This window comes from Festucalex cinctus, chromosome 9 (genome assembly GCF_051991245.1).
Source record: "Festucalex cinctus isolate MCC-2025b chromosome 9, RoL_Fcin_1.0, whole genome shotgun sequence".
In the NCBI taxonomy this organism is placed as follows: domain Eukaryota; kingdom Metazoa; phylum Chordata; class Actinopteri; order Syngnathiformes; family Syngnathidae; genus Festucalex; species Festucalex cinctus.
The window spans coordinates 26,691,603-26,718,314 of record NC_135419.1 but is presented as its reverse complement, the minus strand read 5'-3'; the positions used below and the strand labels follow the sequence as shown (position 1 = coordinate 26,718,314).

The 26,712-nt window shown below is 39.7% G+C and overlaps 2 protein-coding genes across 10 annotated transcripts in view; one reads left to right on the top strand and one right to left on the bottom strand.

Moving 5' to 3' along the window:
- The window catches only part of tctn1 (tectonic family member 1), a 54,897-nt gene extending 52,187 nt beyond the window's left edge, over positions 1–2,710 (top strand). For all 8 annotated transcript variants that reach the window (XM_077533087.1, XM_077533091.1, XM_077533089.1 and 5 more), the window contains 2 exons: positions 1,210–1,341; positions 2,125–2,710. In XM_077533087.1, the coding sequence (XP_077389213.1) occupies positions 1,210–1,341; positions 2,125–2,256 (264 nt within the window). In that variant the 3' untranslated portion in view covers positions 2,257–2,710. The remainder of the gene's footprint in view (positions 1–1,209; positions 1,342–2,124) is intronic.
- hvcn1 (hydrogen voltage-gated channel 1) lies at positions 500–26,223 on the bottom strand. Of its 2 annotated transcripts, XM_077533093.1 has the most exons (7): positions 23,073–24,983; positions 22,755–22,839; positions 22,132–22,322; positions 21,193–21,297; positions 20,527–20,758; positions 11,864–11,976; positions 500–2,549 (listed from the first exon to the last, which is right to left on the bottom strand). In XM_077533093.1, exons 3-7 carry the CDS (start codon positions 22,303–22,305, stop codon positions 2,493–2,495), a joined length of 681 nt encoding a protein of 226 aa, XP_077389219.1. In that variant the 5' UTR covers positions 22,306–22,322; positions 22,755–22,839; positions 23,073–24,983; the 3' UTR covers positions 500–2,492. The 2 variants fall into 2 exon arrangements, with proteins under 2 accessions (XP_077389219.1, XP_077389218.1); XM_077533092.1 differs by lacking the exons at positions 22,755–22,839; positions 23,073–24,983 and adding an exon at positions 25,940–26,223 and having other exon boundaries at positions 501–2,549.
- Positions 26,224–26,712: the final 489 nt, after the last annotated feature.

The following is a 26,712-nucleotide window of genomic DNA, read 5'->3' as shown; positions in this document are numbered from 1 at the left end:
CATGCTTTTATAGCAATTGAACACAATATTCTGTGGGCCTTGCAAAATCAGTCAAAATCCAGTAAAACAGCCGGGAGCGAACGGGATTGCTTCTGTGAAAAGACTGGTAGTCAATGAGTTAAAGATGGACTGTTTTTCTTTTTCTCCCCTATGACGATGACATTCACATATCCATTGCCGTGATTGGTCAAAACAAAAGTTTAGTAGACGTGCACAAGTTTGTGCATCGTCCAGTCAGCTCAAAAGATTGTCCAGACTGTCTCGGGTTTCACGAGCAAATCACAGTGATTGAGATTGTGGAGTGAATCACAATATCAACCTAGCTAAGGGGAAGGGGTAGGACTAAGGTTTTCCTACTCCCATTTGAACATGTACACTGTGCCTAATGAGGACCATGTATATAAAACACTTTTTTACATTGAATTACCCGTCCAATATTTCTGTTACTGGTTTATATGTTCAATAAATAAACAAACAAGCAAAAAAAAAACACTGGGTGCTGATTCTTCACAAAAAAAATCTCATGGGGCCTAAAATGTGGCAAAAGATTAAAAAAAAAAATAATAATTCAAGGGGGCTAACGCTTTTGCAAGGCACTGTAAATGCCAAAAAAGTGTGAAATTATAATTCAAGTAGTAAAGCCAATTGAGCTTAACAAACAGCCAAGGTCTATGCGAATCTCATACAAGAGACATTGATTTCCACAAAGTAATTTATTAATACAGATAGACAGGATTTATAACAGTTCATACCACAGAGTCCATTAGGGTCATCAATTCTAATCAGTTACAGATTTTTCCATTACCAGTTGCACTGGAAACGTACTAGTTTCCATTCATTTGAAAAATATCAGATCACTAGGGATATGAAGATTCACTCAAGCCCAATTCGATTTGATTATCAGTTCCCGATTTTCCATTCAACTCGATTTTTTTTTTTTACAAAATGACTCATTTGACCAAAACGTGTCCGTGTAAAGGGTCTGGCAGAAACGATGAAAAACTGTGCAGGGCATAACAGTTAACATAAATCGATGCTTTTATTTTTATTTTTTACAACAATGCATATTTTAAGCAGGTTACATCGTTATTAAATCGATTGTCGATGCATCGTTATATCCCTACGATTCAGTCTCGAAATGATTTATACACAGAGCTAGGCTCCACGTGATTTTTTTTGCAAAAATCCTAAATACGTTGTCATTTGCAGGGTTCAATGATTTGCAGGATCCCGTTGTCACTTCACTTACAAATTGAATGGACCAAATACGGATTCTTGTGGAACCCCCAAGCTCAGATTCTGAGTGTCGAGGAAGTGATCCAAACCAATACCACCAGTTTGGTAGGTCATACGCTTAAACCAACCGTTGACAAAATACAAACAGCAGGGGATACAAATAAATTTGTCTCGAAATCTAAACTATATCCACAGAGCTGCCAAGGAACACTAGTGATGTGACGTTCACAAACAAATCAACTCTTCAATGTGAACGATGGGAGCCAAATCTATATCGAGAGCCGTTCCTGGTTGAACGGCTCCCGTCAAAGAGCCATAAGTCCCATCACTGACGAACACTGCCGCGTTCTGGCCATAACGCGAATATTACGGATATTTTTAAAAAGTCGCTGGCTACGGTGCCGTGTCACTGCAACAAACGAATCAACTCTTCAGTGTGAACGATGGGAGCCAAATCTATATCGAGAGACGTTCCTGGTTGAACGGCTCCCGTCCAAAGAGCCATAAGTCCCATCACTGATGAACACTGTCGTGTTGTGGCCATAACACGAATATTACGGATATTTTTAAAAACCCGCTAGCTGCGGTGCCGTGTCACTGCAACATTGCAAATGGTTAAAAACTATGGCAATTCAAACAAATTGTTCTGGAGGTGAATTTCAATAGGTTGGCAGCTCTGCATCCACTTCCATGAAGTGGTTTTTCGAGTATTTGACACACAGAACTCAATTCAGTTGAAGGAATTCACTTTGTCAATTAACAACCTCCTCCATGATGCCAGTTGGTTTGCGAACATTTTTGAAATTGTGCGCATATTGTAGAACCATTATAAAGACCCCTGCATTGAAGTTTTGCATTCCCTACTGAACTCTTCTGTGTTTTTCATAGACTAGTGATACACTCTCAATTCGGAGTTCAGTGAGCTTCAAAGAAATTTCTGCTGCTGCTGTTCCTGGTTACAGAGCGACGCCGACCATCACTGCCAAGCTGCCAATTGACTTCTTCTTTCCATTTGTTTGATTAAGCAACTTCTAACATATTGTGAAAGTCTACTTACCAACATGGCAATTGTAATTACTTACAGGGCAAAGAATCGATTGGATGAAGCAGGTAGTAAAGTAAAAATATTTTGATCATTGAAATCATGAACTAAAAAAAAGATCAAACAATTGAACAACAATGCATAGAATTAAAAAAAATAAATAAAAAAAATACAGAAAGTTACTTGATACAAACACATTTAAAATCATTATCAATCAGAAGTCTATGCCGTGCCTCTTGAGAAGTGTCTGAAGCATCTGGTTGTCTTGTTGCTAAGACAGATAATGAGACAAATAAGTTAATTTGATTTTTAAGTCAAAGTATCAATCAATGAATGTCTCTAAAGTTCTTAATGATGTCATGCACCGGAAGCATCTTTGCTTTTTTCCCAAATGAATTTTGTCATTGCTAATAAAGACAGGCTGTGCCCGGATGTCCACCCTTTACCCCTCATTCACTACATAGCCCCGCACTATATACTAGAGATGTAACGATTAGGGATGTCACGATAAGGGCAATATCATGATATTAAAACTGCCACAATATCGTCGTCGTCATGTTCACAATATTTAAATGGAACACACACATCTGTTAAAAAAAGTCAGGTTGATTTCCATTTGTGCAGTTCTAGCACCCTCTAGTGGCTAGTTTATTAGTGCAATTTAAGTTTCATTAGGGATGTTTTGGCCTTCTATGTTTAAAATCTATGCTAATTGTCAGATGAAGGGGAACCTAATTTGCTTGTGAAGCGATCAATGTGTGCTTGCATTAGCAAGTAAGAGCCTCAATATTGTTATTAGAGATTGTAGGTGGTTTATATGCATTGCTGTTATGTTAGTATGAGTTCTCTTTTTTACAATATTGTGATCTTTTTTAAATATCGCTAATGCCCCCACAATATCGTGATAATTATCGTACCGTGACCTTCATATCGTGATAATATCTTATCATGATGTTTGGATATCGTTACATCCCTAGTAACGATACCGGCAATATCGTGATATGGTGATATGGTGCCACAATATCGTCGTCATCATGTTTCACGCTATTTAAATGCTACACGTCTGTTAAAAAAAAAAGTCAGGTTGATTTCCATTTGTGCAGTTATAGCACCCTCTGGTGGCTAGTTTATTAGTGCAATACTGCAATTTAAGTTTCATTAGGGATGTTTTGGCCCTTCTATGTTTAAAATACACTAATTGTCAGATGAAGGGGATTGTAAAATGCTTTGAAGCGAGTCAATATGTGGAGGAGCTCAATGTGTGCTTGCATTAGCGAGTAAGTGCCTCAATATTAAGTGTTAAGAGAGATTGAAGGTAGTTTATATGTATTGCTGCTTTGTGCAAAAGCACAATATTGTGCTTTTTTTTAGTATGAGCTCATTTTTTTTACAATACTGTGACCTATTTTAAATATCGCCAACCTCCCCACAATATAGTGATAATTATCGTATCGTGAGCTTCATATCGTGATATCGTATCGTGATGTTTGGATATTGTTACATTATATTTGCCTAATATATAGTGCCCTCATTCTGTTTGGCGATTGGGACAGCCAGCTCATTACTTGCTCCTTGTCGCATATCACGTGACCACCATACTTGTCATGACGCAGCAGTGGATAAATCTAAAGACTATTTATTGTGATTAAAAAATGTTTTAAATCTATATTTCCTTTGTCTTACATATTTTCAACTAAAACAAATGAATTATCTCCAGAGGATCACGTCAGGGGCGCAACTCCCTACTTTCTTTCATTTAACCCAGCTGAAACACACCAATTAGGTAAGAAATGCAGTACTTTTTTTTTTTTTTTTTCATTTTACCACGGTGTTTATTAAATCATTTAAATAAATCAATTAATTAGACTTAGACAGACTTGACTTTATTGATCCCTTTGGGATGGCACCCTCTGGGAAATTTATATGTCCAGCAGCAATGAGAACAGATAATAAAATAGAAAATAATTCAATCAATCAATAAATAAGGTTATTACACCAGAGATTGAATTAATAATGATAATAAAAATAAAAATATTTTTTTTTAATTTTAAATTACATTTTTTAAATTAAATTAATTTAAACGGATACTTTACTTATTTAGCCATTTTTGGTAGTCAATATTTTGCCTTTAAAAAAATTGATATTTTCATTATTTCTCATGCACAATTAGTACTTTTCAAAACACATTTTGCAACTTGCTGTCGGCTGAAAATGACATCACAAAGGCTCAGGTAGCCAATCACAGCTCAGCCTGTGAATGTCACATGACCAAACCTAGAAAACAGGTGCACTGTGATTGGCTACCTGAGCCCTTGTGATATCATTTTCAGTCGACAACAAGTTGCAAAATGTGTTTTTAAAGGTTTCATTGTACGTGAAAAATAATAAAAGTATCACATCAATTATAGACAAAATAGTATTTTATTGATATATTGGGCTAAATAATGAAATTATCTCTTTAAATAAATCACAATAATCAAAAACTACTCAAACTAAGCATTTTTGAAATAACTAAAACTCATAAAAACTAGCAGAGCTGTCTTGAAAACCAATTAAACTAATTCAATTTAAAAAAAAAAAAAAGTGAGAGAAGAGGTGGTGACAGTCACGGAGCAGAGGAGTGCCTAATAAGCCTTTTTTTTTTCCAAAATGGGCCAAAATTGGACATTCAAAAATTTATAGCTCACTTCCTGAACATTTTAGGAAATGGCTTCCACTGACTTTTTTTGTGCGTCTCGGGGTGCTACATGTGCCTGCCAATTTTCGTAGCTCAAGGTGAAACGGGCTGGGATTGGTTTTTATTTTTCTACACTAGGGGGCGCTATAGAGTTGCGTTGTTATGACAACTTCATAATATAAATTTTTTCGCCAGGTCCAAAGAGATTGCAAAGTTTGATGAGTTTTTCGTAAATGTTTAGGTCCTCAAAAATGCGATCGTTTACGGAGAAGAAGAAGAAGAGTCATGTGCCTTTGTTATTTGATCATTACACGTGCTCCAAAAAATTTTCCTCCCGTCGCTTTGGCACCCCCCTCTGGCGCAGCACCCCTATGCGGCTCATATCCTGCGTACCCCCTTTTTTGCGGCACTGGATCAAGTCAATGTATCGCTTTTATTCTCCCGCTTTCGCCATTCTTTTCTCATGCTCGCAATGCATTGTGGTCAATATCAACCTGGTTGAGTGAGCGTCGATGTTCACTTCACAAAGTGCATTGTGGATAATTTTGAGTGCACTACATTTCTGCTTCCTGGACATTCAGAGTTTGGGCGGGCGTTCAACTCGCACAATACACTATAAAATATTTACTATGGCCAGCAGATGACAGCGTTGTATCTCTTTTGGATGATCTCGCTGTACATCAAAGCAATTGAAATGACATGACAACATGGCAGGTCCTAGAAAATTCAAACGTTTTCAAGCACGTCATGATTGATTTGTCATATTAAATCGAATTCACAGAGCGTCAAAAAAAAAGAGGGAAAAGATGGTGGAGAGGATTTCATTTTAGAAATAGAATAACGTCATGTATGTGTATTAGGGATGTAACGATATCCAAATGTCAAGATACGATATCACGCTCACGATACGATGATTATCACGATATTGTGGGGAGGTTGGCGATATTCAAAAAAGGTCAATATATTGGGGGGGAAAAAATGAGCTCATACTTAAAAAAAAAACTTGTACATAACATCAATATTATGTTATTATCATGTTTTATTGTTATTATGTTATGTTGTTAATGCACACGTTAAGTTCCTCTACATATGAACTTGCTTCACAGACATATTAGGTTCCCCTTCTTCTGACAATTAGCACAGATTTTAAACAAAGAAGGCCAAAACATCCCGAATGAAAATTAAATTGCACTAAAACACTAGCCACCAGAGGGTGCTAGAGATGCAGAAATGGAAATCAACCTGACTTTTTTAACAGATGTGTTCCTTTTAAATATCGTGAACATGAAGACGACGATGGCAGTTTTAATATCACGATACCACGATATTGCACTTATCGTTGCATCCCTAATGTGTATACACAGGCACCCCCCCCCCCCCCACACACACACACACACACATTCCTGTAAATAGCCAAAACTTTGTGAATATTTTGTTAAATGTGAAAATGTTGCTGTTTGCACACTTTATCAGATACAGTCAAACCTCGGTTTTCGAAAGCTTCTGTTCTCGACCAAATCGGTTTTCAACCAGAAAATTTGAGAATTTTATGTCTCAGAACTCGTCCAAAAAATCGTCTCTCGACCAAACTGAAAAAAGCTGAGTGTACCTGAACGCGACTGACTCGGGGGGGGAAAAGCCGAGCGTACCTGAACGCGACTCACTCGGGAGCCGAGCTAACTCGAATGCCCAGGATGCTTCCTCTGTAGCACATTCGTGTTCAAAGTTCGTTCGGAGCAGACCTGTTCATTGTTATTTACGCAAATCTGACGCATCGTGTATTAGCCCCTAATCATGGGTTCCAAGAAAGCAAGTGCATTTTTTTTTTCATCATTTTAGATAGGATATCTTCTATTAATAAAATAAAACAGTGTCTATTTCTACCCTTTTCCATTTATGGTAAACAGTATACAGTGCAATTTGTGGTGTAAAATAGTAAAGTTTTTTTAGACTTGGAACGGATTAAAATTATTTACATTAATTATAATGGGAAAAATTGTTTCGGATTTCGAACAATTCGCTTTTGGAACAGCCTTCTGGAACGGACGGATTATGTTCAAAAACCGAGGTTTGACTATATGTAAATAAATCAGTATTTTGTCATCAAAAACACATTTTCATTGTTTTTGTTCATGTTTTATAGAAGGGAAGAAGTGATGTAGAAGCTTGTAGTCATGGCACACAATATTCTTGAGAAATCGGCTGGCACTTTAGGTGGTGTATTTTTGGATACCGTTCGGCAGTAAACGAGTTAAGCATTTCCTCTTTTTTTTCAAATTTCTCTAATTTATTGAACATATAAACAGGTAAACAGCAGAGATAAGAAAAAAAACAACAGAATCAAAAGAAATTCTTTCGTGACGAAGGATGTATTAAGGGCAAAATTTGACACTCCACCCCCGTCATATAGTATTTCAAAAACAGTTGTCCCATGTCTTTTGATGATGCCTGCCAAGTTTTTTTTTTTTTTTTTTTTTTTTTTTTTTTTTTGTGCGTGCGTGCGTGCACTCTCTAATTCACCTGAAACTGGTGTTGTCAACTTTGGTCGCACCCACGTTTTGGTCGCACCCTTCTTGGGTGAGATACGGCATGACCATATTTGCTAACGTATAGTCTCAATTTGCGCAGCATAGTTTCAGATGACGTAAAGATTGTTGACAACAACAAAAAAAAAAAAAAAATGATTGACAGCTTACTTCAAAATAAATTGAAAAAAAGTTTTTATTTCATATTTTTGGACCAAGTTTATATACGATATAAACTTATTATCTGAGAAAAGATGATGAAGGTGTGTAATTCCTTTCTGCTCCCATAAGCTTAAATGGAACAACTGATTATTAAGTTGAAAGTCGGGGTTATGCCAAATGGGAGAGAGTCCACAGGGCGCCAATTGGGAGTTAGTCATTTCTAATGCCTTCCACCAGGCAGTCAGGGTGGCGGCTATCATTGGGTTTTTAAAACAATTATGTCGTTTTATCGATTTTGTAATAAAGAGTAAATCTAAGAGTCTAAGGTTATTACAATCCTTCTGCTCCAATTCCAACCAACAGTTAGTATCTCTGTTGGGTTGTGTCCATAGCACAAGATATTGTAGTTGATTAGCTATATAGTAGTACATAAAGTTTGGTGCCTCTAAACCTCCTTTAGATTTACTTTCCTGAAGAGTAGATAGACTAATTTTTGCTTTTTTTTTTAATTTTTTTATTCCAATAGAATTTTGTGATAGCAGAGTCCAGCGATTGGAACCAGTTAGACGTAGGTTTAAATGGAATCATTGAAAATAAATAATTTATCTTTGGTAAAACTTTCATTTTTATAGTAGCTATCCGTCCTATTAAAGAGATAGGAAGATTATTCCAGCGCTCCAGGTCACTACGGATGCTATCCAATAATGGTAAAAAATTTAAAGAAGTTAATTCAGTTAACTTAGGTGAAATTTTAACACCTAAGTATTTTAAGTTACCTGTAGGAAAGGAGTAGTGTGGATCCTGACTTGTGGGGTTCCATGAATTTTCTGTACAGTGTTCCCTCATTTTCCGCTGGGGTTAGGTTCCAAAAAATACCCGCAATAAATGAAATCCGCGAAGTAGTTAGCTTTATGTTTTACAACTCTTATAAATGTTTTAAGGCTCAAAAATCCCCGACCGCACAATTTATACACTTTTCTCATTGAGGCATTTACATGTTCTCCCATTTCTCTCTTGTTCAAACATTGACAATGTTCAAACCTTCATAAATTTTATAAAATGGGTATATTACTGTAAAAAAATATGCAAAATTGCACTTAAAAAAAAATCCGCGATACGGCGAGACCGCGAAAAGTGAACCGCGTTATAGCGAGGGAAGACTGTAATAGGTAATAATGTTGATTTTGTCCAGTTAATAGAGTAATCTGATAAGTGAGAGAATTTAGTTATTAAGTTAAATGCTTCCCCTAACGAGATAGCAGGTTCTTCTAAATAGAGTAATATACCATCGGCATATAGATTAATTTTATGTTCTATTGTCCCGGAGTTGATTCCTTGGATCCGTCTATCCTGACGTATAATAATGCAAGCGGCTCAATAAATATAGCAAATAATAAAGGAGACATTGGGCACCCCTGTCTTGTACCTCTTTGTAGAGTAAAACTGTGTGATGTAATCCCATTAGTAGTAACGGTAGCTTTAGGAGAATCATATAATATTGAGACCCATTGAATGAATGACTCCCCGAAGCCGAATTTATTTAAGACAGCAAAGAGGAAGGACCAGTTAACTTTATCGAAGGCTTTTTCTGCATCCAGCGAAATAGCAACTGCCTTTTTATCATACCGCTGTGACATACTAATCAAGTTAAAGAGCCTCCTAATATTATTAGTAGAATGACGACCTTTAATAAAACCTGTTTGATCGCTATGAATAATTGTCGAGATTACTGTCTCTAGCCTAGATGCCAAGGCCTTAGCGATAATTTTAATATCGGTATTAATTAGTGATATCGGTCGGTAACTTGAGAGGGATGGTGGGGTCTTTTTCTGGCTTTAATAAAAATTTAAGTGCTGCTATATTCATATCTTGACGTATATCACCGTTACCCCGGGTTTTCACTGGATGCGGTTGCGGTGCGGTTGCGGTGCGGTGCGTCTTGACTGCGTGCTCCGGACGGGTCAATTTTTTTGTCAATCCACACCGGCTCCGCACAGCTGCGGTCCGGCAGCTCCGTCGCCGCCCACTTCCCAACGTGTCTCGCGGGACCGCGCGCGCGCGATCATGTGGCATTTCACAACGAGAGGTGGACTTCTTTTGATTTAACCTTTTCTTCTTCTTCTGCTATGAGATTCCATGCAGCATCCTTTTTTTGGTTGTCCTTGTAAAGTATATTAATAACGAGAGTCGGGTCAGTGCGGGTCCACTCTTTATTTCTGTCTTCCGCGTCCGGCTGCCGCTCAGTACGGCAAGCGAGACGGGCACAACAAGCAATCGCGAACATCAAACTCACAATACATTACAGTCCTTATAAAAAGGATGTGCCGTGTCATATATTATTTTGTGGTTTTCCACCTGCAATATAAACCTCTCCTCGTCCATGTTCGCTGGTGTCTAAACCGTGAATGAGCACATGGCCCGGCGACGCCCACGTCACGTTTTGCTGAAAAACTTGCGAAATAGGAGCTGGCGAGTGTTTTATTCTGAAAGGTAACCGGAAATTTATTTTGAAACTGCCTCGGTCTTCCTGTCCCGCTCGATGTGTTTTGTGCTAGCTTGCCATTTGCCGGAGGCCTACCGCTGCGGCGTCCGGCAAAAATAGAAAATAGGTCTATCCTTGCAGAAGGCTTGCGGCACGCCGCAGGCCTTCCGCAGTCGACACGCAACGCACCCGCAAGCGGTGTAAACTGCACCATTGGAATGAATGGGATCTAATTGCTTGCGTCGCCGGACCGCCCCGCAACCGCACCGCAACCGCATCCGGTGAAAACCCGGGTTCAGTTTTAATTTCAGTTACTACTCTTAAAAATAATGGAGCAAACATTAACCAGAAGTCTTTAAAAAAAATATAGCCGGATAACCGTCTGGACCAGGTGCTTTGCCATTAGGCATACTGTCTAAAGCACTATACAACTCATCTATAGTAAGCGGGGCATCTAGAGTATCTTTATGTTCAGTGGATAACTGAGGTATATTTAAGCTATTAATGAATACCTCAATATGTTCAGGGTTAGGTCTATTAATTTCTGAGTATAGATTTCGCTAATAGTTATCGAAAATATGGTTAATTTCTTCTGGTGATTGTGTGCATTCACCATTTGTACCTTTAATAGCCGTTATAAGAGATTTTTCCCGATTCCGTTGGAGTTGATTTGCCAGAAATTTTAAATTATATAAATTATTATACCTCAACAGTTGTATTATAAACTCTGTCTTTTTAGATAACATGTTATCTAACTGTATTTTTATATTTTGTAATTCCGTCCATATTTGATTATTTGGGTTTGTTGCATACCATATATTTGTTGCCACCATATATGGCTTTCAGTATTGATTGGTTCTGGCTCTTGCACTTAACCAATCAGATGCTGCTATGGGTGGTAACAGTGCTGCAGTAAGACACCACAACAGACAGAGACGCACTCGGCTGCATTCGAAGCAAAATGATGGCGTTTTAAATGGATCGCTTATATCGGCCGATGCCAATATGTGCCAATATATCAAATATCAGCCCCAATTATCGGGCAGGCCGATTAACGGTCTATCTCTACTTAATACTAGGGGTGTGAACTGCCAAGTACCTGACGATTCTATTCGTATCACGATTCATAGGTCAAGATTCGATTCGATACTGATTAATCCCGATTAGGGATGCACGATAATGCTATTTTCAACTGCTATTTTGATACCGATAGGTGCCAATGTCGATAACCGATAAGTAAGCCGATAATTGTTTGCAAAATTAACTTGAATACAAATGTGCTTTCGAGTCCTATTATAAGTCTAACAAATACATTGAAACATTGTATAAACTTTGCACAATGTTTCAATGTATATAAAGCACCATGAAGCTGAATTTTATTGATATGAACCACAACAGATGGACCAATGTGGCATGTCTGTAATTATTGCTGGATTTCTTTATTATCTGGTTTATCTGTATGAAATCAAATTTTGCCGATATTTATCGGCAAATTTCTCTATTATCTGGTTTATCTCTCTGACGTCAAATTGGTCGATAATTGCCGATAATTATCGACCACCGATATAATAGTGCATCCCTAATAATAATAATGAATTATATTTAGAGACGCCTTTCTTGGCACTCAAGGACATTGTACAGTATGTTAAGAGAGGACTTAAAAAAAAAGAAAAAAAAGAAAAGTGGGGTTGGGGTGCAGTGAATGAACACGCAATTTAGTATAGGCAGTGAATACTTACTAGTTTATCAATTTGCTGTTGCAGTTCTGTGACTCTTTGCACGAGATGATCATAGCTCCCCTTCAGCTTGTGCATCTTCTGGTCTGCACGGGTTTTTACTGATACTAGAATTCCTGTAATAATATTCAATCATCACATTAAATATTAAGATGGACAAGATTGTAAGATGTGCGGGGGCCAGTCAATAAGCATCCAGAATTTTGTCATAATTCATAAATTCACGTCACATTTTAAACATTCAATTAGTGAGGAGTTATTGATTGATTGATTTATTGATTTGATTTCTCCAAGATAAAGGTGTAAAGACAAGTGAAATATTCTCTAGAATAGTGTTTCTTAACCTTGTTGGAGGTACTGAACCCCACCAGTTTCATTTGCGCGTTCACTAAAATTATAATTGTTATTATTATTTTTTCAAACTCAAGAAATCAATCTCCTGAGAATCGGGTGCCTGATTTTGCGGCCCCGTATCTCCGGCTCGGAGGGGCGTGGAGGGCCGCTACCGACACCGTTGGAAAGTTGAGGTCGAGCCGGTTCCTTTTCCCCGTAGGACCTAAAATTCTACTGGGGGGGGGGGGGGGGGGTCAATCCCAGTAGCTGTATCCGAAAAATGTGCATCGTGAGGCAGATTAGCAGCCCTGAGGTGTACCTCCTGTAACCGGGGAGGGGAAGGTCGGACCGGCAAAGGCATTCACCGCTGGAAAGCCGAGGTCGAGAGGGTTCCAAAGATGTGTTCCTTTTTCCCCGTAGGACTTATAGTTCGACCGGTACGGGGGTGTCAATCCCAGTAGCTGTGCATCGGAAAATGTGCATCGTGAGGAGGCTAGCAGCCCTGACAGTTTGTGTCAAACATTTTACTGACGACTGCTTCGGGAATTTGGGACAATACAAACGTGGATTAGCAAGACATCTTTCACTTACCCCGGGATCGGTACCAACTATTGAAAGTAAAGCATGCAAAAGCATTGCCAATATTCCTTCAGGTGCAGACGTGAAGACTGTTTGTAAACAAGAACACACGGAAAAGATGAGATTTGGCCACGCCCAACTCATTTTGTAGTCAAAAACACGGAAGTCTGGCGAGCCTTGGCCACACCCACCAAAATCCGCTTCCTTGATGCTAGGCTAACAATAGACCTTCCTAGTGGAGACTGTAACTGTACAACAAGTTACAATTTCCGGAAAATTTCTTTTGATACAGTATTAGGGCATCCAGAGGATGGTTGGTGTCATTGCTGCAAAGCTCATTTCAGGGGATCTTTAACACTATGTCTATCAGAATTTAAAAACTACTAATTCAATCTCACCAAAACTGGAATTTTTCACGGCTTGACTTGTGGTAATGACATCATTGCGTAAAATGATTACTACATGGAAATTTGAGTAGCTAGGAAAGCTATTTTATTAATTGAAAAAATGGAAATTGTGTATTGTAGCTCCTCTACGGGTCCACACAATATCCTATGGCCCCCACCGCTCCCCCTTCAGTCAGACAGTATATGGGTGAAGTGTTGAATCTTCAGATGGAACCTGCCGGCTAACTGTTCATAACATGTAAGATTTTCATTGTTTCATTTCCATTTATTTATTTATTTGTGTTTTTCTTTTTTATTTTATTTTAATGATACGTTATCCCCTCCGTGAGCCGGCACCTTACCGTGGTGGAGGGGTTTTCGTGTCCCATTGATCCGAGGTGCTATGTTGTCTGGGGCTTTATGCCCCTGGTAGGGTCACCCATGGCAAACAGGTCCTAGGTGCGGGGCCAGACTAAGCACGGCTCACAAGACTCCTTATGAAGAATACAATTATTGGAAACAGGATTCAGTTGCCCGGACGCGGGTCACCGGGGCCCCCCTCTGGAGCCAGGCCTGGAGGTGGGGCTCTTTGGCGAGCGCCTGGTGACCGGGCCTGCACCCATGGGGCCCGGCCAGGCACAGCCCGAAGAAGCAACGTGGGTCCCCTTTCCCACGGAATCACAACCGGTGGGAGTGGCCAAAGGGATCGTGTGTAGAGTAGGCTGGGTGGCAGCCAAGGGCGGAGACCTTGGCGGACCGATCCCTAGCTACAGAAGCTGGCTCTTGGGACATGGAATGTAACCTCTCTGGCAGCGAAGTTGCCCGAGCTTTGTGTATGAGGCCGAGAAATTCCGACTAGACATAGTCGGACTCGCCTCCACACACAGCTTGAGCTCTGGTGCCAGTCATCTCGAGAGGGGTTGGACTCTCTTCCACTCTGGAGTTGCCCACGGTGAGAGGCGCAGAGCAGGTGTGGGCATACTTATTGCCCCCCGGCTCGGCACCTGTACGTTGGGGTTTAAACGAGAGGGGAGCGTCCCTCCGCCTTCAGGTGGGGGGACGGGTCCTGACTATTGTTTCTGCATATGCACCAAACAGCAGTTAAAAGTACCCACCTTTTTTGGAGTCCTTGGGGGATGTGCTGGAGAGCACTCCCCCTGGGGACTCCCTCGTCCTGCTGGGGGACTTCAACGCTCACGTGGGCAATGACAGTGAGACCTGGAGGGGCGTGATTGGGAGGAACGACCCACCCCGATCAGAACCCAAGAGGTGTTCTGTTATTGGACTTCTGTTCAAACACAAGAGTGGCCATATGTGCACTTGGCACCAGGACACCCCAGTTTGATGATCGACTTTGTAGTCGTGTCATCGGATTCGTGGCTACATGTTTTGGACACACGGGTGAAGAGAGGGGCGGAGCTGTCAACTGATCACCACCTGGTGGTGTGTTGGCTCCGATGGCGGGGGACGATGCAAGTCCGACCTGACAGACCCAAACGTATTGTGAGGGTCTGCTAGGAACGTCTGGCAGAATCCCCTCTCAGAAAGAGTTTCAACACCCTTGCTTCTCCCTTGTCCTGGGGGAAGTGGGGGACATTGAATCCGAGTGGGCCATGTTCCGTGCCTCCATTGTTGAGGCGGCCAATCGGAGCTGTGGCCGTAAGGTGGTCGGTGCCTGTCGTGGCGGCAATCCTCTGACCCGCTGGTGTAAGGGATGCCGTCAAGCTGAAAAAGGAATCCTATCGGGCCTTTTTGGCCTGTGGGACTCCGGAAGCAGCTGACGGGTACCAGCTGACCAAGCGAAACGCGGCTTCGGCGGTTGCTGAGGCAAAAACTTGGACATGGGAGGAGTTCAGTGAGGCCATGGAAAACGACTTCCGGACGGCTTCGAGGAAATTCTGGTCCACCATCCGTGGACCTCAGGAGAGGAAAACAGTGCACCATTAACACAGTGTATTGTGGAGATGGGGTACTGCTGACCTCGACTCGGGATGTCGTGAATCGGTGGGGGGAATACTTCAATTCCACCTTCCTTTGAGGAAGCAGAGTCTGGGGACTCTGAGGTGGGCTCTCCTATCTCTGGGGTCGAAGTCACTGAGGTGGTTGGAAAGCTCCTCGGTGATAGGGCCCCGGGGGTAGATGAGATCTGCCCGGAGTTTTCGTCCTGGTCGTGGAACTGTGGATCAGCTCAACACTCTCATGTGTTAATATGTTTAATAAACCAACCAACCAACCAATAACAAAAACAACTCTCTGGTCTCTAACCTCATCTTCATCAGAGTCTTCTCTTCGCCGACGGGATCCGACGATCTCTGCCTCGTCAATATTTTGAAGTAGATGTAATGCCTCTACTGTTTATTTTTTTCATGTCAGCCCATGGTGACATGCTGAAACGTGGTTGCTATGGAAATCCGACAGTGTTGTCAGCGGTACAAGAATAATGACATAAATATTTTCATGTTTTTTAATACAATAAAATGGCAGCATAGGAATAATATACATACAGGCCAAGTAAAAATGCCAGAAAGGCAAAAACAGATAATTTTGTAAACAGAGTAACAATTCTTGTGGCGTATTGTTACTAATTTAACCGCTAGGCAGCGGTGTGGTATATTGTTGACGATGTAGGTTGAGAGCAAACAGTTCAGGAAAGACATCACCAAAGCCAAGTTGCCGTCTCAGCTTCTTATTATACAGCACTACACAAAGAGCTGTTAACCCACGCTATAACAAAGCCAACAAGGACCACAACATACATCAAAGTTTAACTTCAAAATACAGCTCTACTATTAACAAACGGCGCCCTTGCGTGATCAACAAATACAGAGTTATCCCTGCGAATGTTAACAAGTTACAACAAACTGTCTCCGGTGGTCAGCTTAAGAGGAAAAAAAAAACAAGGCAGAGTTAAACCTGTCTATCTGCGCACACAGCAGTGATAGCTCGATGTACTGTCGTCTCTCCTCTTCTTCGATGTCTTGATAAATGCACGCAACCACACTCAAGAAACAATGACGAAAATATACTCCAAAATGCTGACAACTGGTCGAGGCTCTCTGAAGGAAAACAAACGGCAATCGCCACTACCGAAAAAGGCGGTGAAATCTGAGATTTTCTTTGGAAATGCGTCACGGCTATTTGTGCAAAGAGTTCATAGGTATACACAGCTATATAGCTATAGCCTGTACACATGTGAATCCGTATTGTACATAATCGTCCAACAACTTTCTTTTTTTCTACTTGACATAGTTAGTATGAAGGAATTTGGGGTCATCTTGCTATTAATGGCTAGAGCATTCAAAGATGGCAGAAATTAGATCAATGATGAGGAATGCAGTGATAGATCAGAGGTCCATTTTAATAAGTATGTTCGATTTGAGGTAGTTTTATCAACGCAGAGTAGTTTCACTTGGAGTTACCACTACACTAAAAAGACCACATCAATGGAGCTCCGATTTGTCGAATTACGATGGCAAAGGGGAAGCAGAGTGCGGCACCGCCTTCTGCTTCAGCATTTATTTTTATTTTTTACCCCTCTCAACTGGAAATCTAAATGAACATGTCTTTAGAAAAAAGTGCAACACCGCAGCGGCTCCCAGAAGGCGACGTGGGAGAACGTTGCTGCTCGGGTGTCGGGTCAATGTGTAAATTTAAATGTAGCCCTTTGCAATTACAATAATATTACAGGGGAAACCTGTTGAATGGTAGCTCATTAATTCATTTCATTTAGGTGCAATCCGGCGGGGTAGAAGCGCACCTTACTTAGGATGAAATATACAAACATTATTCAAACGGTTATAAGAAAATAGCGGAGCGCAACACAATATATGCTGTAATGTGAGCGCATGACTACGGCGCCAGTAATGTTGCAAATGTAAGGACAGTTGAAGATTTGTATGTTAGATGATGGACTGTGATGTGAAACTGTACCGTTCTAAAAGATAACTGTCCGGAAATGCCAGCATATCTATCTGTGGTCTGATAAGTCTCGCAACGAATATTTAATTCCCTGCGCAATAGTGCAGAACCTTGATCAATAGGGTCATTGTCAAATGGACATCATTTTCGTGACAAAAGTGGACTTTAAGCTATAGACTATAGGCGTATTTACGCAAAAACTAGCCGCAGCGGACTGACTGAGTGAGGAATTCAAATGTCGTGTGTGGCTGAAAGGAGGCGAGAACAGAGAAAACCTCGAGGTTCATTGTGGAAAACCTGCTACCGACCAGGTTAGGTTCACGGACACTGTTGCGCCTAATTTACACTGACTGTGGAACGGACGCGGTGTGTTTTCCATACGGCGGCCGTACAGACGCTGCAATAATAGAGCGCATTCAAGTCTGCGTGTCAATTCACACCAGCTGCAGTGTGGTGCGGAACGGATGCAGCGATGCAGAAGATTTGCGCAAGCGTTCTATTTGTTTCCGAACGCCGCATGTGGATTTTTATGAAGCTCAAGAAATTACATGAGGAAGTTGGGCGCCTCGCATCAAGGTAAATCCGGTATATTTCAAAATAAAACCAAACTCGTTTTTTTGGGAGGGAAGCTAGCTGACTACATAGCATGACATGAGTCGGACATTTAAGACGAAAAATTAGCTCAGAATAAATTAAACATGACATATAATACTATTTAACGTACTTAGCCATGGTAGAAGTCCCAGAAATAATGTCCAAAAAGCATATCGATTTGACAACAGGCAATCGTGGCAATTGTTTACATTAGGACTCTATATACACGGTTGTTATCGCGTGAACTCAACTCTCCAGCATGAACCCCCGTGATCTTGTGGTCTGGCGGGTGCAGATTTCCGGACACGCAATGCATGCAGTGTGAATTGCAATCCGTGCGGATGCTGTATGGAAAACGCACCACGTTCTACGCACAGGGTTCTAAGTTCTCACTAAACCTGCTTTGTGAAACAGACCCCAGAAATCATCTAAGCAGATAGACGGGTGAGAGTTGAAGACATAGTGGAGAGGTTTGGTGTCTCCATTAGTACTGTGCACAGAATTGTGCATGAAACCTTGGGATTCAGCAAAGTGAGTGCTTGTTAGATCCCAAGGATGTTTACCAATATCCACAAAGAACAGCGTCCGATGACTGCAATGAATGGTCTTAGCAGTTTCAGAAGGGAGAGGGACACCTTCCTGAACACATTTGTCACAACTGATGAAACCCGGGCGTTCCATTAAACCAGAATCAAAAAGGTCAAATGCAGGGGCGGGCTTCGAGGGCCGAAGTCCTGCAGGTTTTGGAGTTTTCCCCTCTTCCAACACAAGCTGATTCCAATCAACAGGATGGTTATCAGGCTTATGCAGAGATTGCTTAAGAGCTGATCATATATCAGCTGTGTTGGAGAAGGGTAACATCCAAAACCTGCAGGACTCCGGCCCTCTAGGACCGAGTTTGCCCAGCCCTTCTCAAATGGAAGATGAGGGGGGTTCAAAACCCAGAGAACACGCAAAATCATGCTGATAGTAGGACCAATAACTCTGGATTTCAAGAGTCAAGGTACCAATAACTCTCTGGATTTCAAGAGTCAAGGTACCAATAACTCTCTGGATTTCAAGAGTCAAGGTACCTTAACTCTGGATTTCAAGAGTCAAGGTGCCAATGACTCTAGATTTCAAAAGTCAAGGTACCAATAACTCTGGATTTCAAGAGTCAAGGTACCAATAACTGGATTTCAAGAGTCAAGGTACCAATAACTCTAGATTTCAAGAGTCAAGGTACCAATAACTCTGGATTTCAAGAGTCAAGGTACCAATAACTCTGGATTTCAAGAGTCAAGGGACCAATAACTCTGGATTTCAAGAGTCAAGGGACCAATAACTGGATTTCAAGAGTCAAGGTACCAATAACTCTGGATTTCAAGAGTCAAGGTACCAATAACTGGATTTCAAGAGTCAAAGGTACCAATAACTCTGGATTTCAAGAGTTAAAGTTATTACAGTCAGCTCTGAAAATTACTGTGAGCTGCTAGACAAGGTGAAAGAAAACGTTATGAACAAAAGAAAAGAAGAGGGCTTCAGGCAAAAGGTGCTATTTTCCACCAGGACAATGCACGACCACATACGGAATACAGAACCTTGACAAAAACTGATTAATTGGGCTGGGAGCTACTCAAGACATCCTTCATACAGTCTTGACTTAGCCCCATCTTCAGTTTATCTGTTTGAACCACTCAAAGACCACATGCAAAGGAAGCGCTTCACCATTGATGCTGTGAGCAAATGGATTCGGACACACCACAGGGATCAGTTACTTTGTCGCTAGATTGGGAAATGCAATGAAAATAGTAGTGATGTAGAAAAATGAAAGGGGGAAAAATATGTTCATTGAAAAAGTTAATGCCAACATTTCAGATAATTATTGACTGACCCTCCTATTTTGTAGTGACAGTCATCAAGAGAGGTCTCTCACAATCCTACAACATACTGTTGTATCTGCCAAGAGCAAGGCTAAGCAGAATTTCACATAGATTTAACTAACTTGCAGAAGTAGTTCTTCTTCCCCCCCAAAAAAAAGATGTTATACAACTAATGATTTTCCAGATTGCAATGGCAATAAGAAGAAAAACTAAACAAAACGAAGATTGTATACAGCATCTTTTAACTCTTTGACCGCCAAAAATGTTTCATGACTGATGCTAGAATGCTAATCAATGCCGCCATAAACGTTAATTGACGTTTACTATAAGTTTTCTCTCTCTCTCTCTCTCTCTCTCTCTCTCTCTCTCTCTCTCTCTCTCTCTCTCTCTCTCTCTCTCTCTCTCTCTCTCTCTCTCTCTCTCTCTCAGTGGGCAGTGCAACGTGTTGTGCAGCACTGCCTGCTCAATGGGTTGTGGAATCAAAAACACCCACTAACTATGGCCAGCAGATGGCAGCATTGTATATTTTTTCAATGGGCTCACGGTATATGAAATTACAATGAAACATGACCGATATGATGAAACTGAACTTTTTCAAGGATGACGTGAAAGATCAAAGCCTTTGTCACATTAAACCAAATCCACAGAGCGTCAATAAACAAAAAAAATATTAATATCTAAGTCACTGTTTTGCAAAAAATGTATCTTTTCAATGTCACTCAAATTACTTATTTTCAAATGGTGATTACTAAAGAACGGAATAATACTTTTTTTATGTTTATGTAGTCCTAGCGCACAATATTTTGTTTGCCTTGAAAGATGAGTGAAAATGCTCGAAATCGGCTGGCACTGTTGGCACCGTTTTTTTGATAATGTTTGGCAGTCAAAGAGTTAAGGACAGTTTTAGTCTATTGTGTTGCCATGCATGTCAGGATACTCACGTTGCTTCATGCCATCTAGAATTCAGTATTTCTGAACTCTTGTTTTTACTCACCATTTATGATTCTAGCCACCCTCCAGAGACGCAGCAGGATAAGTAGACCCATTCCATCAAATACATCATCGTGGAAGATGAATACTACGTCCAGCACAAAAGACAACATCACCACCAAAGCATCAAACACCTCGAACTTATGTTGGAAGAACTCGAGTCGATATGCAAACAGTTTGCCAGCAATCTCCACCACGAAGAATGTGAGAAGTGCCAGGCTTAGGTAGTGAAACACCTGCCAAATGAGTTATTGGTTACAATCAATTATTGTCTTCTGGATCGAAGTTTATGTACAGTGAGAAAAATAATTATTTGATCGCCTGCTAATTTTGTACATTTGCCTATACATACATATATATATATATATATATATATATATATATATATATATATATGACAACTCTAAAGGTCCCGATCTTGTGAATCCAGTGTCTCTGAAAATTCTGAAAGCCAAACTGTGGCAGGGTTTTTACTTTCTGGACTTGAATTTTCCTCCTCTGCTTGTCTCTTACTAGTCCCGCGGGTGAGCTGGTGCGCGGATCTCAGCTGACTTTGAGCCAGCTATGCAATTTGGCTGGACACAATTTGGTCAGAAACAAACAAAATCCGCACACGATCAAATAAATATTTTTTTTGCATTGTGTATGGACCAAACATGAAAAGTCCCACCTCAGGTGCAACATGGCCATGTTCCAACTGGATAATGGATAAATCTATTAGTAGCTCTGCCAGAACAAAAATTGCATCCAGGACAACGAGACACACCACCAGCACCTGTTGATAAGGCAAAGAATCAGTAATGTTTATTTAAAAAAGAAACAACAACAAAAAAACATTTCTTTTAATTTCTTGTTTATAAAATATAATGTATTTTTTAATAATAATAATAATAATAATAATAATTGCACTCAACAATTTAACTCATTTGCTCCCAAAAAACGTATAAGCACGTTCTATTTTAAATATTGCCATGATCACAAAAACTTAATTATACGTTTTTAATGTGTGTTTTTTTTCTTTTATACTAGAGCGCACAGAAGGCTTTGATGCAGACTCTGACCTGAAGAGGGTGCTTAAAGCAATGGTAGTTACTACAAAAAAAGACGTGCAGCAGTTGGCAGTAGAGTATGAGATCAGCCAGGGCCATGTTGTAACAAGGTCTTTTTGCCAGTTTTCAACAGGTTTGTGAATAACGATAAAACTTAGCTGTATTCTAATGCTAAGTGCTGCAAAACGGAAACAGATACAAATATACTTTTTTTTTTTTCCCCCCTCACTGGAAACGAATCCGTCATCATGGCAGCATTGTGAACCAAACTCTGACATTGGTGGTACAGGGATCGAATAGCTTGTATCAGAGGCTCCAGTACCCTGTACTCCTGAAGCACCCCCGAAAGAACTCCCCGAGGGACATAGTGGAACGCCTTCTCTGAGTCCATAAAACACAAGTAGACTGGTTAAGCAAACTCCCATGCACCCTCGAGGACTCTGCCGAGGGTGTAGAGCTGGTCCACTGTTCCGCGGCCGGGATGAAAACCACATTCCTGAATCTTTTGTCTTATTGATAAGTAACTTATAATTTCATGAAGCAACTATTTAAAAACATACCTGAAAACGTGCAGAGCTGTAGAGTCTTTTCAGGGAATCTCTGAAGGTTCGGGATTCAGGGTACTGTCCAGTGGCAGGACTCAGTTCATCACTGTCTACATGCAGTTCTTCATCCTCCCACTGGCCAGGTTGCTCATCTCCGACTGCAGTGAAATGTCTCAAGTACCGAGCCATAACAATCTCTCGGAGGGCTAAAGAGAAGAAAGTACATGTAAAATAAATGCTTTTTATACCACATGGCCCACCGAGCATTTTCCGGCCAAAAATGGCGATCTACCCCTGGTCTAAGAATTTTAGCCGTCTAAGTTTACACTAGCCGTCTAATAAACGTCTACGTCTATATACCTTTACATAACTGCTAATATTCATCTATTTATAGATGTATAAAGTTAGACGTTTGCCAACTGTTTATTATTACTACAAATGTATACTATACGCTTCGTTTAATCTTAGACATTTAAATAACTGCTAATAAACGTTGATTTATAGATGCTCAATTTAGACGTTTAATAGACGTTTTACTTTTACACTAAATTTATAACCTTGCCAGCAAGCTGAATTGTCGCGGTATTTGTGAGTTGACAAACTCCACAGAATACATCTTGTCTGTGTTTGTAACCAACCTTTTTTAAGTCGGACCAATCAGGCGTTGTTTAGGACGGGACAAAACCGAGAAGTGCCGTTGGCGGGGAGGGGAAGCAAACAAACCTAACAGACGAATAAATGCTGCAATGAATTCTGTTCTCACAGAATTACTCACCGTTTCCTTGTTGAATGTTGATCAGCAAGAGGCGCTTTGTGCATTTTTAGCTGTAAAGATGTTTATATATATATATATATATATATATATATATATATATATATATATATATATATATATATATATATATATATGCTGGAGCCTATCCCAGCTGGCTTTGGGCAGTAGGTGGGGTACATACGGCTGTGCGTGTTGTCGGGTCGCGCCAGGAGTGACGTCATGCAGCCGACAAATTCAGCCTTCGGAGAACCCAGCCTTGTGAATTTGGACACAGGCACAGGGAAACACCCCCTTTCAAATCATCAACTAGCGTGTGCAACATGCGCAAACATGTCGGACAGACAAGAGATGGATTCACGCTGAAAGATTAAAAAAAAAGAAAGAAAAAAAAGAATAGGAAATTATAGTAATTATTACTGGTAATCTGACCGCTAACTAATGCTGGCTAACTTACTATCTCATCGCATGGATCTATAGTTGCCAGTTGTTGATATACTGTACAGTAATTGTGTGAAGTTGTTTCCATCAAAAAGATGAGAGAAAATTGTATGTGAAATCATTTTAGAACACAAATTTTCATCATAATATGCTGACAAAAAAATATAGGCTACAAGGGTAAAATGATTGTCCTGACTAAAATATTGACAATTTTGTTGACTAAAACTAGATGAATAAAATCATGTTTTCTTAGACTAAAATGCTCGATTTATAGTCGGCTAAAAATTGACTAAATAAAAATGGGATGCGGTTGACTAAATATGATAAAAACTAATAAGCGTGATTGAAATTGGACTAAAACTTGAGACAAAATCTTAAAACAGTGGATAAAATTAACACTAATATCAACTAACAACCCATTCCACAGAAGACCAACAGTACACTGAATTACTGTGTCACTTCAGGAGTCCTGGCTGCGGTGCAGACACAAAGTGTTTGGCTGCCAATATTCACTGTCAGGGTCATTGGATATTGAAATTAATATTTTTACTCACAGTGTGATCATTTTGAACATTGCTATACAGTTGTGCTCATAGGTTTACATACACCAGCAGAAATTACTTTTTTTGGCCATTTTTCAGAGAATATGAATGACAACACAAAAAAAAAAAAAAAAAACGCTTCCTGGTTTCGTCAGAGTTACATACCCCGCTCCCAAACACAATCTCACTCTGTGATTGGACCAAACCACTCGGCAGAAATAAACCAGATGTATTCTCTGGCGTTTGTGAACTCACAAATACCGCGAGAATTCACCTTGTAGAGCAGGGGTGTCCAAACTTTTTCATTTGAGGGCCACATACAGAAAATCAGAAGGACGCAAGGGCCACATAATGTTTTGAAGAGAAATTGTATTTAGTCCTAAAAATTGTACAAATAATTTGCTTGTGTTTTTGCATATTTAGAAAAATGCTACAGTATATAAACCAATCTATTTCTAATATGGCAGTAGGGTTATTATCGTTTTGGAATTTTTCATTTTAGTTAATTTTTATTAGTTTAGTTCTTTAAAAAATGCTTACTTTTAGTTTAGTTTGTTAGTTTCAGTATTAGTATTTTTATTTTTATTTATTTTTTTTAAACAAAAAAATGCGTAATACTTGTGCGCAATATTTAAAAAACACCATGGGCGTTTGCAACGTCATCTGAAGGTGCTTTTCTATTGGCTGCTGCTAGATGACGCCACTTCTGTGTGACATACTTTCAAAGGTCATTATTCTGGTTTATATCAAAATAAATCTACTAAAAATCACATTTAAAATCATCCCCATAGGCTCATGCTTTAAATTAATTACCAAAGACCAAAACGAAGGACGTTTGCTATAATTATAGTTAGTTTCAGTTAGTTTTGTAAACATAAAATGTAGTTTCAGTTAGTTTTTTAAAAAGCATTTTCGTTTTTGTTTTATTTCGGTAACAATATTGTTTTTTTTTATTTTAGTTTTTTCATTAGTTTTAGCTAACTTAAATAACCTTTAATGGTACCTGTTTTTCGATACCCTCCCTTCTTACTTTGACCATCTCCAAACATTTTTGTTTTGTTTATTTTATTTGAACTGAGTCAAATGTTTGTTTTATCCAAAGGATCTGTCAGACACAGTTAAATTGGTGACATTTAACTTTTTTTTTTTTTTTTTTTGTAAATTTGACCAATCCATTTTTAGGGTGTGGAGACGTGATATGATGTATTGATGTAGACGTCTAAATTGAGCCGAAATCAATACCACAATGTACATTGACTATTGACTGTTTAAAACGTAGTAATCCAACATTTTGCCATGATTTAAAGAACTCACAGTTATTTTTTTTTAAATATATATATATATATAATATTTAACGTTTACTTGATTAGATTTCATCGTCTAGATGCGGTCTTAAATATATAGAGCGATTATTGACGGGTGGATTTCGGTCTAAATTTCGACGAGACGTCAGTGGGGATGTTGTCAGCTGCATCGTTTCATCATGTTAGACAATCTCAGTTGACTTCTGTTTTTTCTTTCCTTTTTTTTGATTTTGCAACACGTTTTTGAGAAAGCAATACAGAAGGAAGCTGAAGCTGATACTGTATTTAAGCCCATGAAGCCAACCAGACATGCATATATCAAAATTGAAGTATGTAGAAGTACTAAATATATAAAAATATATAAAGAAAATTTTTACGAGAACAACACTTTGAATTTCTGGTTGCTATACGTCACAACATTACGCACAACAATGAGTTGAGAAAACAATAGTTTCTGTCAGTCGGATAAATAAAATGTGTGTAAATCTCGAATTCCGTCGAAATCCGTGGTTACGTCAAATCAGCTCATGCAGCAAATGTCTGAGCGTTTTGTCACGTCTGTAGTTTTTCGGTCGCGGGAATAGCCCTGCTCAGAAGAATCCAGATACATTCGCCGTTTATTTTTTTGTGTTTACGTTCAGCGGACTCTATCTTCCCCCCCCCTCCAGTATAGCTACCTTCATTCGATTCATGATCTAGTTTACGTAACTAACAGCACATGATCGTTTCAGATGAGTTTGGACGACAGTTAAAATTTTGCTCACCCTCTCCTCACCGCCAATGCATTCATGAAGTTGCTCGTCGCGATCCAAAGAAAACACACCCCCTGTAAACTTGTAACGGAAATCAGCCGGTCAGAAATTCAGCCTTCAACGACAAAGTCACACTATCCATGTCCGCTGACTTTCACTCCTTCATTTCGACAAACACTGCAGAGCCGGTTCTGGCTAGGTTTGCTTACCAATAAGAATGGACATGCCACCAATACAACAATGTATTATAATACTTTGATTATTTTCTTTAGATATCATTTTAAATGCAAAAAGATAACTAGAACATAGAAAGCACAACATAATTGCATACAATATGGTATATACTTGAGAAATCCCTGAAGAAAGCACAAAAAAGTAACACTATGGAAGTTATGGAAGATTTAATAAAAATAAAAAAAAAGGAAAAGATTCCTGCAGTAAACTATTTTTTCTCACATTAACATCAACAGGGGTGAAATGCAATCTAAAACTTGACTTTTCCTGCCTTTTTTGATGTCATCATCAAACGAAATCTGATGTCATGATCTGGGGTTTTGGTTTGGGGTTTGTCATGTTTTCCTTGTGTCTTTTGTCAAGGTTCATGTGTTCCCTTGAGCTTGTCATCCTGGTCCCTCGTGTCATCCAACCTGGTCCTCAGCCCTGTGTGTCTTGTCCAGGTGACTCTCGTGTATTATTTCCCTGCTTTCTTTCAGTTCTTGTCGGTTCATTGTCTTTGTCACACCCTGTTCCTGCTTCTGTGTCCTGCCTGCCATGTTTAAGTTTAG